General features: G+C 47.5%; 1 protein-coding gene across 2 annotated transcripts in view; it reads right to left on the bottom strand.

Moving 5' to 3' along the window:
* The window catches only part of SCN10A (sodium voltage-gated channel alpha subunit 10), a 111,443-nt gene that overhangs the window by 27,592 nt on the left and 69,856 nt on the right, over positions 1–13,995 (bottom strand). For both annotated transcript variants that reach the window (XM_007517675.2, XM_060180420.1), the window contains 2 exons: positions 13,414–13,568; positions 10,660–10,833 (listed from right to left, as the gene is read on the bottom strand). In XM_007517675.2, coding sequence (XP_007517737.1) covers positions 10,660–10,833; positions 13,414–13,568 — 329 coding nt within the window. The remainder of the gene's footprint in view (positions 1–10,659; positions 10,834–13,413; positions 13,569–13,995) is intronic.

Here is a 13,995-nt window from a genome sequence, read left to right as displayed (position 1 = left end):
ACTGATCCAAAGGTTTGGTCTATTTACATAAATCACTTTTACATAAAGCACTCCAGGGCATTGGTGGTTCAGTTATAGGATTCTCGCCTGTTCCGCCCCCTCCTTGTCACACTCTGATTTTCACCAGTCACTTTTCTCTCCACCCTCTCTATATCACATCCTGTTTCCACCCTACTTGGAGAGTATAAAAACAGCTGCTCTTCTGATTAAAGACACTTGGAAATTGCTTTCCGGCTCCGAGAGTTCCAGAGTGTATCTCCTGCGGAAGTTGGTGCAGCACGCGTTCCTGATCCCTCGCCCACACAGCAGCCTAGATCAGCTCCAGTTGAGTTCTCTCCAACCCAGAGAGCACCGGCTCGGGAAGAAGTACCCTCAGGCTATCCCGGCATCTGGCGCCCGGAACAGGGACCCGTAAGCAGCAGATTTACAAGAAGACATCTTAGATAAGTACACACCTTTTGGGTATCTGCAATATTGTGTTAAGGCACTGTGATTTTTTTTCTTTTTTATTGTTTTCCGGAGATCTTTCCACCATGGAAAATCTTTTCCAAATCCTGCATTCTTTTTCCAGTATACAATTTTTATATATCTGGGACATTTTTCTCGGGGCTTCACCTTATATCCTGTTGATCATCATAGCAGCTTTTAAGGGATATATAGGGCAACCTCTCAAAAGGCTTAAGAAACTAGAGGCTGAGGTCCAAGAGATAAAGGAAGTAATCATAGAACTTAACCAGCACCTTAAAAACAAGAAGAAGCAAAGGCCTGTCGTGATCTTGACCCACCCTAATTCCTCTGCATCTTGCCCTGAGGCCCCTATTTTGGCATCTTGCCCTGAGGCCCCTATTTTGGCAGACACGTGTCCGAATTCTCCTTTGGACTCCACAGCCACTTCTTCGGCCACCCCCATTTTGGCAGAAACGTGTCCGGAACCTCCTGCTGCCTCCACGGCTGCTTCTTCACCCCACCCTGTTTTGATAGACACATGTCCGAATTCTCCTGTAGCCTCCAAAACCACTTCTTCGGCCACTTGTCCAGAAGCTTCCACTTCAGTGACTCCTCCTACCGCTACACACTTATCAGAGGAAGTCCACACATTTCCGGTCAATGTTGCCCCCAATAGACAAAAACCTCAGGCCTGGTATCCATATTCCGCCACAGACCTGAAGGAAGTACGCCAGGCTATCAAAGATGACGGTGTTCATGCCCCATGGACCAGGTCCATTTTACAAGGCCTGCTTCAGAACCTTAATACCCCTCAAGATTGGAGAGATGTGACTCGTGCTACGCTCCCAGGCCCCCTCTTCCTGCAATGGGAGGCATTCTTTCGCGATGAATGTTTACAACAATCGCGGAAAAATATTCAAAATCAGCCAGAGGGTAATTTTGATGCATTGTTTGGAACAGGCCAATTAGAAACAGGGATTCAACAGGCGGAAGCCAAGTTTCCAGCGGGGTATTTTGATCAAGTATGCCTGTGTGCATTAAAAGCATGGGAGCGATTAACACCACCCATGGGAGCAGCCTCAGCCCCCATTCTCTCCCTGCAACAAGAACCTGATGAATCCCTCGCTAAATTCATTGCCAGGGTCCAGTCGAGTTTGGAAAGGAAGATTTATAATCCTGACGCTCGTTTTCTCCTACTGCGATCCATAGTCTGGGATGGAATGCTTCCGCATTTTCGACAGGCCTGTATCACTCTTAAAAATGAACACCCAGATACTTGGATTCTAGCTACACAGGATCTCAGATCAAGCTCTTTTCAAGGACCTATGTTACAGGCCTATGCAGCTACCTTACATAAGCAAAAAGGAGCTTGCTTTCAGTGCGGTCGCCAAGGGCATTGGCGTAACCAATGTCCAGAAAATAGACCGAGACCCCGCCTCCAGTCAGGGCGACCCCGCCTCCAGTCAGGGCAACCCCGCCTCCAATCAGGGCAACCCCGCATCCAGACAGGGAATCAGAGACCACGAATGCCTTGTCCCAGATGCCAGAAAGGATTTCACTGGAGGAGAGATTGTTGGTCAAGGTTCCATAGGAACGGCACGCCTCTGCCAAATGTAAACAGGGATTTAAACTAGGTATGGGGCTTCCCTTAGCCCCGCCCCCAAGAGGGAAGGAAGCAGGTCGCCCGCTTGGTGCTGTGCCCTTCTTCCACAAACAGAAGCCCAGCTTGGGACCCAATCCATCGCTATACCCACCACGCCAAGTAACAATAACAGAGGGTGAGCAGAAGGAGGAACCCGTGGTATGTGGGAACTTCCAGCATAGAAATAACCGGCTGGAGCAAGAGAACAGCTTGAATTCAGAGCCTGAGATTTTATGGACCACCCCTGTTTTAGAAAGGGGTCACCCAACTATGACAGTAAAGATTGGTAATATTCCTTTTAAGTGTTTGATTGACACGGGAGCAGATAAGACAATATTAAGACAAGCAGAGGTTCCCCAGAGTTGGGAACTCCTCCCAGGACCACGCTTACATGGTGTTGGAGGATTGACTCAGGCATTCCGCACACGAGATTCCCTTGTGTGGGAAGATCCAGAAGGGACTACCGGACGCTTTCAGCCTTTAATAGCTGATATAAGCACCAATTTATTGGGAAGAGACTTGCTGGAATCTTTAGATGTAGTGATATCCTCAGACACCTCTGCAGGACACCACACTCACTCCTGTGAGACTGCTAGACCCAACCAGCACCCCCAATACTAACTGCCACTGTTCGTAACAGAACTCCCCGCTTAGATTGGCTTTCTAATGAGCCTGTCTGGGTGGAACAGTGGCCTTTGCCTAGGGAGAAGCTAGAAATTTAAAAAAAAACTCGTCCAAGAGCAGTTATCGTTGGGACACATTCGTCATTCTCGGAGCCCATGGAATACTCCAGTCTTTGTAATTAAAAAGCGCTCAGGAAAATGGCGCCTCCTCCAAGATCTTCGTGCAGTTAATAAAACCATGCAGGTTTGGGGCTCCCCCCAAAGGGGTTTGCCTCTTGCTTCCGCAATTCCCACAGGAATTCCAATCATAGCTATTGATATACAGGATTGTTTTTTCTCTATTCCCTTACACCCACAAGATTGTAAACGTTTTGCTTTCTCTGTTCCTTCTATTAATAATGCCAGCCCTGCCGATAGATTTGAATGGGTGGTACTGCCCCAGGGCATGGCTAATAGTCCTACTATTTGTCAAGAGGTTGTTAAATCTGCCCTTTTTCCATATATTCATAAGGGCCTTAAGGTTTTTCATTATATGGATGACGTGTTAATATGGGGAGAATTAGATACAGATCTCTCCGCCCTACGTGATTTTCTAATCCCTGCCTTAAAGAGAAGTGGACTTAATGTAGCTCCTGAGAAGATACAGCTAATCCCTCCAATATCTTTCTTAGGCTCAGAGATTTCCCTAACGCAGATTCGTCCTTTAAAACCTTGTGTTACTTTTCCTTCTAATCTCACTCTTGCTTCTTTACAAAGTTTTCTTGGAAATTTGAATTGGCTTAGGCAGTATCTTTATCTGCCTACGAGCTGCCTGCAACCACTGTTCGATCTGTTAAAAGGAAACAAACAGCCCTCCTCAAAGCGTATGTTAACCCCCGAAGCATCCTTGGCTCTGGAAAAAGTTAACCAGGCTCTCCAGGACATGCACCTCGTTCGATTCTCCCCCTCCTCTCCAGTAAATCTTCTAATCTTTAACTCCACCCCCACGGTAGTGGGGGCATTGTGGCAGAAACATGGCGTTCTCAAATGGCTTCATACGCCAGTAGGCGGAGCTCCAAGACTCCTTACCGAGATTGATGCCTTAGCATTTATGGTTCGCCAAGGAAGAAACAGATCGGTTCAGGTCTTAGGAAGGGAACCAGATTCAATCATTCTTCCCTTTTCTCTCACTGATACAGAATGGCTCATACGCCACCATTCTCGTTTTGCCATAAGTTTAATGGGTTTTCCAGGACAATTAGATAATCATTTTCCCTCTAATAATTTGATAGCTTCTTTACCTCTGTTGCCTCTACTAGTACCTAAACTTTTCTCTCGAGATCCCATCCCCTCTGCTCCTACAGTGTTCACTGATGGTGGAAAAAAGGGAGCTGCTGCCCTTATATATTATCCAGATCAGCAATACCCCAAACCTCTCTTTACTGAACTTCCTGATAATTCCCCTCAGTACAAAGAACTTTATGCTGTTTTCCTTGCATTAAAAGCTGTACCAGAATCCTTCAACCTTTTTTCTGACAGTGTGTATACTGTTAACTTACTTCCATGGCTTGCTCGATCTTATGTAAGAATTGATGACAACCCACTTTCTCCTCTTTTAATTCAAATTGCCTCTATGCTCTGTTCTCGAACCCATCCACTGTATGTTCAGCACCTACGTTCCCACAGCCCTCTTCCTGGTCCCCTGTCCGAAGGGAATGCTGCAGCTGACCGCCTTGCCTCCACAGGAATTCTCCTAGCCTCTGTCTCTAATCCTGCTGACTTTCATTCCCTAACCCATGTTAATCTTAAAGGTCTTCGAGCTCGATTTCCTGATATTCCTCTGCCACAGTTAAAACGTATTCTTGCTACATGTTCCTCCTGTGCAGGTCTAATCAAAACACCTGCTATTCAGACTCTGTGGGTTAATCCTCGAGGTTTAAAAGCCAACGCTCTTTGGCAAATTGATGTTACCCACATACCTAACTTTGGCAAACAAAAATATGTGTTCGTCTCAATTGATACCTTCTCTAAGTTTATGTGGGCTACAGCTCAGACTGGAGAAAACTCAAAAAAGCTTATAAGCCATATGCTCTCCTGTTTTGCTGTAATGGGCTTACCTCTTCAACTTAAAACGGATAATGGACCTGCTTTTACCAGCAAACAATTTAAAGATTTTTGTTCCCTCTGGAACATTACTCATACTACAGGCATTCCGTATAATCCACAGGGACAAGGCATTGTTGAGAGGGCCCATCAAACTCTTAAGGCTCAATTAAATAAAGAAAAAGGGGAAATGTACCCCCCTAATATCCAGCTGGCAAAAGCCTTAACTACATTAAATCTCTTTAATATTTACAAAAACTCCGACCAACCTCCTATAATTCTTCATTGGCAAACACCACCCACCCTCCCAGCTATTAAAGTCAAATGGAAAGACCCACTTGATAAAATTTGGAAAGGACCTGACCCCCTGTTGACTATGGGGAGGGGTTTCGCATGTATTTTTCCACAAAATTACTCCAAGCCTGTTTGGGTTCCTGCCCGCCATGTCCGGCAATACCCACATGATGGTGCTGATATCCCTGAAGAACAAGAAACACTGCAAGAAGACTGGCTGCAAGAGGACTGGCTACAGGATGCACCCCAGGATCCATAATACAGCATGGCAGAATCAAAAAAAAAAAAAATCTGATTCACAGAACTCTCCCCCCCCCCCGAATGAATGTCTTATGCTATGACTGGCCAGTTGTGTTTTGTGAGTGAGTGAGTGAAAAAAAAAAAAATTGAGTGAGTTGAGTGACCAAAATTTTTGTATGACCCATTGTGCTCAGAGTACTCTGAAAGTTAACTGACTTTATATCAAACGGCTGGACGCAGCCATGGTTTCTGGAGACGTCCAGAAACAGTCCAAAAATTGTTCATTCCCCCTTTTGATTTCTTTTTTAAGTCTTGATATCAATATGAAATGTTTAGTCTTAAACTGTGTGAGTAAAGATGGTTCAACTATGACAGTAGTTCTAAATTCACATTTGAAATGATATATCTTATTTACAAGTTTTTCTCCTCCTGTGTGTTATAAACTATATATTTAGTATGCGTGTTTCAAGTTTGGTAAACATTAACTTGACAGTTAAATCGTAACTTCGAAGTTACATTTTTACGAGAAGAGGTAAAATCAATTCATTTAAGTAACTGAGTGTTTAAGGTAAAACTCTAAATATTCAATGTGACAATTCATCATCTCCTAAGTTAAAATACAAATTCTCTATACAGGACATTTTTGGAGGGCCCCCAAAAATGTCCTGTAAGCTATCTTGTGGAAATTAATCCACAACAAATTTGGCATCAATCTGATATTGTAAATGTACCAAAAAAAAAAAATTGTCACTAAAATGTGTTAACTCTAGTAACCTGAGTTTGCTTAAAAACCCAATGTAAAAATAGTCAAGAATCAATATATGTAACTTAAACTCGGTATGAAAACTTTGCTATATAAAGACTGCTACATGAGGTCACGTAAGATGACCTTTACTCAAAATTATAAAGATACCTAAACCAGTTATAATCATTGAGTTATCAATTGTAGTAAACTTCTAATTTGTTACAAAGTTTTTTCATAAGTAATTGACTACAGCTATGACAAGCCTTCGCATAAAGAAGCATCTGCTCATATAGAATCCCCAGAAATCCATCTTGGACCCCTGACCTCTGACATCACCCACAATTACAGCCATCCCCAGAAACCCATGATGTGACCTGACACGATCTGGAGAACCTGATTCACAGACTCCGAAGGACAAGACTTTCCTACTGCCTTTCTCTCAACCATCGGTGTCTGCTCTTCCTGCTTCTGTTTCGCCCATCATGTTTTGGCGGTTCCAGGTCACTCTCTACAGAGAAGAAAAGTTCCGGTGGCCGTCCTCCTCCATCAAGATAGACGTGTGGCATTTATTTCCTGGCCGTTGACATTGGACTGATGCTTCTATAGAACTTGCTGGACACTCCTTTTATACTCCTGGACTTCTTGAAGAATGACTGTAGCAGGCTGACTCGGGATTTTGCAATGCCAGATCACCCCTCTAGCCCCTCGGCTTATCAGGCCCCCACTCCTCCACCCATCAGGCTCACTCTGTCTCTTGCTACTCTTACTTATCCCTCCGTCTTGTGCTAGTTCTTTTTAAAGACACTTACACACTATCATTCTGCTTTCTTCCCAACAGGTTTCCGTTCACCCCTACACTGCTATTCCCCTGACAGAGATGAAGCCTTTTACAGACATTGACCCAGTTATATATGGCCATTAAGTAAGAGGAAGATGTTGGGGAATTGTGAGGATATGGTTGAGCTTGGAAGGGCTTGAGCCTGAGGGGTGTGTCAATCCTGTTAGTCTCTCTCTCCACGGAGAGGTTGAGCAAGGAGGGACAGTAGAACCCCAAAAAAGGTGTGCCTCTTATCAGTCTCCCTGCCTCACAAAGTGCCCCACACGCCTGATACTATGGCAAAAAGTTAAAAAGAAACGGGGAGATGTTGGGTAGTTGCCATCTCCCCCTGGCTTCTTATGCCTATATAGGGATTTACTGATCCAAAGGTTTGGTCTATTTACATAAATCACTTTTACATAAAGCACTCCAGGGCATTGGTGGTTCAGTTATAGGATTCTCGCCTGTTCCGCCCCCTCCTTGTCACACTCTGATTTTCACCAGTCACTTTTCTCTCCACCCTCTCTATATCACATCCTGTTTCCACCCTACTTGGAGAGTATAAAAACAGCTGCTCTTCTGATTAAAGACACTTGGAAATTGCTTTCCGGCTCCGAGAGTTCCAGAGTGTATCTCCTGCGGAAGTTGGTGCAGCACGCGTTCCTGATCCCTCGCCCACACAGCAGCCTAGATCAGCTCCAGTTGAGTTCTCTCCAACCCAGAGAGCACCGGCTCGGGAAGAAGTACCCTCAGGCTATCCCGGCACTGTCCAGCTTCAGGAGACAAGCACCAAACACAGACACATTTGTTGACACCTCTGATGTGCAGACTTGGGTGCAGCTGGCTGCTGAAGTGGAGGAGACAGAGACAGCGTGTGGCTGTAGGGAGGGGCCCTAAGCTGCACAGCAGTGAGTAAATAGCTTAGGCAACCATCTTGCAAAGCCACAAGAGTGAAGACCTTGATAGAGATAGAGGGTTGTGGTGGTTAAGATGAAAGAGAGGCGCCACTCTTAGCTATGGGTAGGCAAGGTCTTAGGAGTCGTGAGGAATGTGAACAGTGTCTACTGTTCACAGGTTAATGAGAGCCTGGACATGTGAGTTCACAACCCCTTCAGAAGAACCCAGGTGCTTTTATCACCACCAGAGGAGTCACTGTGTAAGCTCAGTGGCTCACAACCCCACATGCTCTTTGGACATGCCCAGGGGCTTTAGTTAAATATCTAAGCTTCTAGGACTTTGTGGGAAGTCCCAGGCTTGATCCCTGGTACCATCAGTAGCCAGAGAGAAGTAAATGTGGATGTGAAGATCTTACCCAGAACCAGTAAGATCTAACTCTCTGGGATGAACAATGCTTGCTCAGTGTGTGTGTGTGTGTGTGTGTGTGTGTGTGTGTGTGTGTGTGTGTGTGTGTGTTTTAAATATTTTATTTATTTTATTTCAGGGAGAGAGGGAAGGAGGGAGAGACAGAGACAGAAGAAGGGAGTGGGAGGGAGAGAGAGAGAGAGAGGGAGAGGGAGAAGGAGAGGGAGAAGAAGAGGGAGAGGGAGGGAGAGAGAGGGAGGGAGAGGGAGAGGAAGAGGAGGGAGAGGGAGAGGGTGAGGAGGGAGAGGGGAGAGGGAGAGGGAGAGGAGGGAGAGGGAGAGGGTGAGGAGGGAGAGGGAGAGGGAGAGGGAGAAGGAGAGGGAGAAGAAGAGGGAGAGGGAGGGAGAGAGAGGGAGGGAGAGGGAGAGGGAGAGAGAGAGAGAGAGAGAGAACACGACCAAGGTATTGCTCAGCTCTCCCCAATGGTGGGGTTGGGAACTGAACCTAGAACCTCCTCAGTGCTTCAGGCACTAAAATTTTTGCAGAACTGTTATGGCATCTCCCTAGCCCTCATTGTGTTTTAAGAGCTCTACAAATGATACTAGCTTGCAGTCAAGGCTGGGGACCATTGAGTCAGCAGGTGGGCAGAATCTAAGGGCTGAGGAGTCCCCACTGTTCCCAGGTCCAGGGGTCCTGACAGTGGACACAAGGTCACTAGACCCTCAAGAGCCTCACACAGCAACTTGCTTTAGAGATAAACTAGTGAGGACAGAAAGTGGTCCTTCTGGTCGAAGGCCTGCGGCTTCGCCATTGTACCAGAATTAGGGACCGCCTGGATCTTAGCAGGCACAGCTCCTTTCCGTGTGTTACAAACTCCTTGAGAGGCTGCTTCTGTCACGTATTTCTCATCTTACAGAGAAATTCCTATCACCCGCCCAGGCTGGTTTCCGCCCAGGAAGATCTACCTGCGAACAAGTCCTGGCCCTCTCAACTTACATTGAAAATGGATTCCAGAAGAATTTAAAGACGGGTGCTGTCTTTGTTGATCTCACAGCAGCCTATGACACGGTCTGGCACCGTGGTCTCCTAGTCAAGATCTCAAGATGCCTGCCTCCATGGGTGGCCAACACTATATCGTTTCTTCTCCAAAACAGAAGATTCCGGGTGCATCTGGGTGACAAGTCTAGCAGATGGAGACTTGTCTCAAGTGGCCTCCCCCAGGGCTCTGTTCTGGCTCCTACGCTATTTAATATTTACATCAATGACCTCCCAGAAACTTCTTCAAGGAAGTTCATCTACGCCGATGACATCTGCTGTGCCACTCAGGCATCAAAGTTCGACATCCTTGAGGAAACACTCACGAAAGACATGTCTCTGATATCTGATTACTGTAAAAAATGGCGACTAATCCCTAGCACTGCAAAAACGGTATCATCTGTTTTCCATCTACACCATGCCTCGGCCTCACGTGAGCTTAATGTGCAGCTTGGCGATACGAGAATCCGGCATGAAGCCCAGCCAGTCTATCTTGGCGTTACTTTCGATCGCACTCTGTCATTTCACAATCATCTCATAAAAACTGCATCAAAGGTGGGCGCGAGGAATAACATCATTGCAAGACTGGCCAGCTCCTCATGGGGTGCGAGCGCTTCCACACTACGATCATCATCTCTGGCATTATGCTATTCCACTGCAGAATACTGTGCCCCAGTATGGTTCCGTAGCCCCCATGTCCACTTGGTCGATTCCAAATTATATTCCTCCATGAGGATCATTTCTGGAACCATCCGTTCCACCCCGGTTCCATGGCTGCCAGTTCTTAGCAACATCGCCCCGCTAGATATTCGTCGGGATGCGGCATCATCTAAGTTCATTTCCCACGTCTACGCTCGACCGGACCTGCCAATATACGCGGATATCTTCGCCCACCCTGTCCAACGCTTGACGTCTCGTCACCCAATCTGGTCCCCTACGCCTACACTGAACTTCTCTGTTCCAGACTCTTGGAAACAGAGTTGGCAGTCAGCTGAGGTAAAGAACAAACACCTCATCACAGACCCCTGCAAGCGTCAACCCGGCTTGGACCTAGCACGTTATGATTGGGCCCTCCTCAATCGCTATCGAACAGGCCATGGCCGGTGCGCCGCTATGTTCCACCGCTGGGGAGCCAGAGACGACCCGAACTGCCCCTGCGGCTCCAGACAGACTATGACCCACATAGTCAACGACTGCCACCTCTCCAGATTCAAAGGAGGTCTTGAAACTTTACATCAGGCTCAACCTGACGCTGTTGACTGGCTACGGAAGAAGGGCAAACGCTAGAAGAAGAAGCAGGCACAGCTGTGTGGGGCTATTCTCAGACCCCTAGTTAAGTCTCAGGACCTCTTTGGCACAGCCCTTGGGGGCCAGGGCTCCTCTCTTCTCTGTTGCAAACATCGGTCAGAGATGAGGGCCCCAAACAACTCACATTCACGATGAGGAAGTCAAGCCAGCACCAGGCGTTAGTGAAGTACTTCTTGAAGCCGTAGGCCACCCACTTCAGCAGCATCTCCAGCACGAAGACGAATGTGAAGACCCTGTCTGAGCACTCCAGCAGCGTCTTCACTCTGGGCTTCTCCTCCAGGTGAACATCTTCAAAGGCCTGGAAGGAAGCGAGGGAATGGCAGGAGGCTGGGAGCCATCACTGCAGCCCAGCACCAGGGGAGCATCCACTCAGCCCCACCCTCAGCCCTGTGCAGAGCAGGTCTGGTAGCCCTGTTGTCTGTAAGTGTTTTTTCTGCTCCAGGGAGACAAGACGGGACATTCAGGGTGCACCTGGAGAAATCACCCTCACGATTTCTTCAGAGCCGATGGGGACATGCAGCCCTGCCTATGCTCTGCAAGTGAGAACAGATACCTTCTCCAACCAGCTGTTGGAAGTGAACCAAAGGGAGGCACATGGTGCCAGGGTTTAAAAATAAAAGCATTCAAGGATGTTCACAGGCAGTTCACAACAATGCGAGCAAGACTCGCCAGTGAACCTTGGGAAAGGACTCTCCTGCTTTGCTGGTAACCAAGGAAATTCAAATGAAAGGATGTTGGCTTCGTTTTTTTCATCAGGTGGCCGACAGGAAAAAGGATAGGACAGTGCAGGGGGTAAGGGATGTGGGAAACCCCAACATTGGTGTAATGATGGGCAAACAGCTACTCTCAGATCAGACATGACTGATGTGACTGAAAACAGTGCTGATAATGGGAAAACCAATCAGAAAGATGACGGAAAGATTTTAGAAACCTAGGAATTTACCCAAAGGATTCTGGGTACCTTTGGTGCCTCTTAGATCTTGTGTGAGGGCCACTGCCCCCCAGTCCTGTCTGCTAATAACTTAGGGTGGGGCAACTCTGTGGTGTCCTTTAGGCTTTGGAGTTCTGGTTGGATCTGGCTGAGGATGGCTTTCACCAGAACCCACACCTTTCCGTAGCTTTTAGATCTGCCCTGTTTCCCTCACAGACACCTCCCATCCTCCTCCCCCAACTGCTGGAGGTGGAATCCCTACTTCCAGTTCTGAGGCTGGACTGAAGACAGGACATTAGCCAGCGTCCAGGGGGCATGTACAGAAGGCTCTTGAGTGTGCAGGAGAGGCGAACATCAGGCATAACAGAATACACCGTGACACATTCCTAGAGCGGACGGCAGGGTAGCCATGAAATGCAATAATGTGAGCATTCTTAATGGGAAGATCATGGGGAAATCACAGAATGCAGAACTGTGGTTTCATTTTTTATCAGCTTTATGTAATCCATGACTGTGAAAGACGGAAAGGAAGTACACCATGTTCTCAAAGTGAGATCCTCTTTGAGAGATGGGAAAATGGGTGATATTTCTTTATATATATATATATATTTTTTTTTACTCTCTGTTTTCCCATCATTTTCAAGGTGTAGATTTTTTCTTTCCCTTTTTTTTTTTTTTTTGCACTTTACTTTGTCAGATGAAAACTCGTACTTCTTTTTTTTTTTTAGAGGATGCAAAGTAAAAGCAGAAGGAGGTCTAAATTTGGCACCAGCCTGCTCAGCATCTTGGGGAAGGAGATGGAGAGGTGAGAGTAGGGGTGGGACCGCAGCTGGGCAGATCTGCTGTGGAGGGGGAGCAGCTGGGGACCTGCAGAGAAGGAGGTGGAGAAAGGGGCCAGGAGGGAGAGTGGGGAAAAGAAAGAGGCAAGAAGGCCCAGGGGAAAGGCAAGAGCCAAGGAGGTAATGCAGAAGTTCCTCTCAGCAGCAGATGTGCTCAGGGTTTTCACCAGAGCAGGCAGGGAAGAGGGGGGAGAGGTCGTGTGGGGAAGGAGCACTGCCCAGCCTGCTTCTGTCCTGCAAGGTGGTCCAGAACCCAGCACTGGCCTGGGGCTGCCCTTCCCATGGACAGAACCCTCTGCCCTTAGACCGTTTGTCCATCTGTCGAGTGGGACGTGTGCATTGGTTGTACCCTGCTGCTGGGGTGGGGTCCCACATGCTGGGTCCCAGTTCTTTCTGTCTATGACTTAGGGTCTCTTTCTCTCTCTCCCTTCCCCTTCTTCCCTCTCTTTCCTGTTCCATTTCTTTCCCTTTTATATCTCTCTCTTCCCCTTCTTTATTTTTAAAACAAACTTGTTTATTTTGATGGAGAGAGAGAAAGAGAGAGATTGAGAGGGAAGAGGAGATAAAGAGGGAGAGACATTTGCAGGACCACTTGTAAAGGAAGCTCTCTTCGCCCCCACCCCGGTGGGGACTGAGGACTTGCACCTGGGTCTTTGTGCCTGGTGACATATGTGTTCAACTTGGTGCACCACCACCCACCCTTTCCCTTTCTTACCTCTTTCTTTCTCTCATCTTTCTCCTCTCTCTCTTTTCTTTCTTTCTCCTTACTCCCCTCCCCCCTTTCTTTCTTTCTTTCTTCCTTTCTTTCTTCCTTCCTTCCTTCCTTTCTTTCATTGATGGGGCTTTACCACTCTGGGCTGACTTTTTCAGATCAAGACAGAAACAGAGGGAGGGAGGAGAGAGTGAGAGAGAAGATGCCAAGCCCCTAAGCTTCCTCTGCTGCACACGTGGCAAAGCAGGCACACTGTCTAGGTGAGCTTGTTTGCTGCCCAGGGTAAGAACTTTCAGCCCCAGCATCAGGAGGGGCCACCATTGCAGCTCCAGAGCCTTTGGCCTGTGGGAGACCATGTCCTGTGGGCTTTGGGGTGAGGAGCCCACCACCCCTTACCAGTGCCCCGCTGCTGAGCAGGATCATGAAGATGATGAAGCTCTCGAACCAGCTGTGCTCCACGATGCGGAAGCAGATCTTACGCAGCCGCCAGCCCGTGGCCCATGGGGACGTGGTGGTGTCTACCTGGCACCAGGGACAGTGGCGGATGCAGCCTGTGGGAAGAGGGTCAGCAATCCTCTGGGTGGGGGGCAGCCTGCCGGGAGCCCCCTCACCATCCCTTTGGAAAAGAATTCTTCCCTGGAATATGAGCTGAGTCTCCCTCTCTCTTACTTATTTGTTTATTGATTTTAAATAGAAAGATAGAGGAGAGAGAGAGAGATACCAGAACACTGCTCAGCTCTGGCTTATCGTGGTGCTGGGGATTAAACCTGGGACCTCAGAGCCTCAAGCAGGAATGTTTTTGGCATAACCATTATACTCTCTTTCCAGCCCCTGTTTTATTATTATTATTATTATTACACTACTCAGCTCTGGCTTATGGAGGTGTGGGAGATTGAACCTGGGACTTTGTAACCTCAGGTATGAAGATCTTTTTTTTTTTTTTTTTTTGCCTCCAGGGTTATTGCTGGGGCTCGGTGC

The sequence above is a fragment of the Erinaceus europaeus genome, chromosome 21 (genome assembly GCF_950295315.1).
Source record: "Erinaceus europaeus chromosome 21, mEriEur2.1, whole genome shotgun sequence".
Lineage (NCBI taxonomy): Eukaryota > Metazoa > Chordata > Mammalia > Eulipotyphla > Erinaceidae > Erinaceus > Erinaceus europaeus.
Note: the sequence above shows the minus strand (reverse complement) of the source record. Positions and strands in the feature narration are given on the sequence as shown.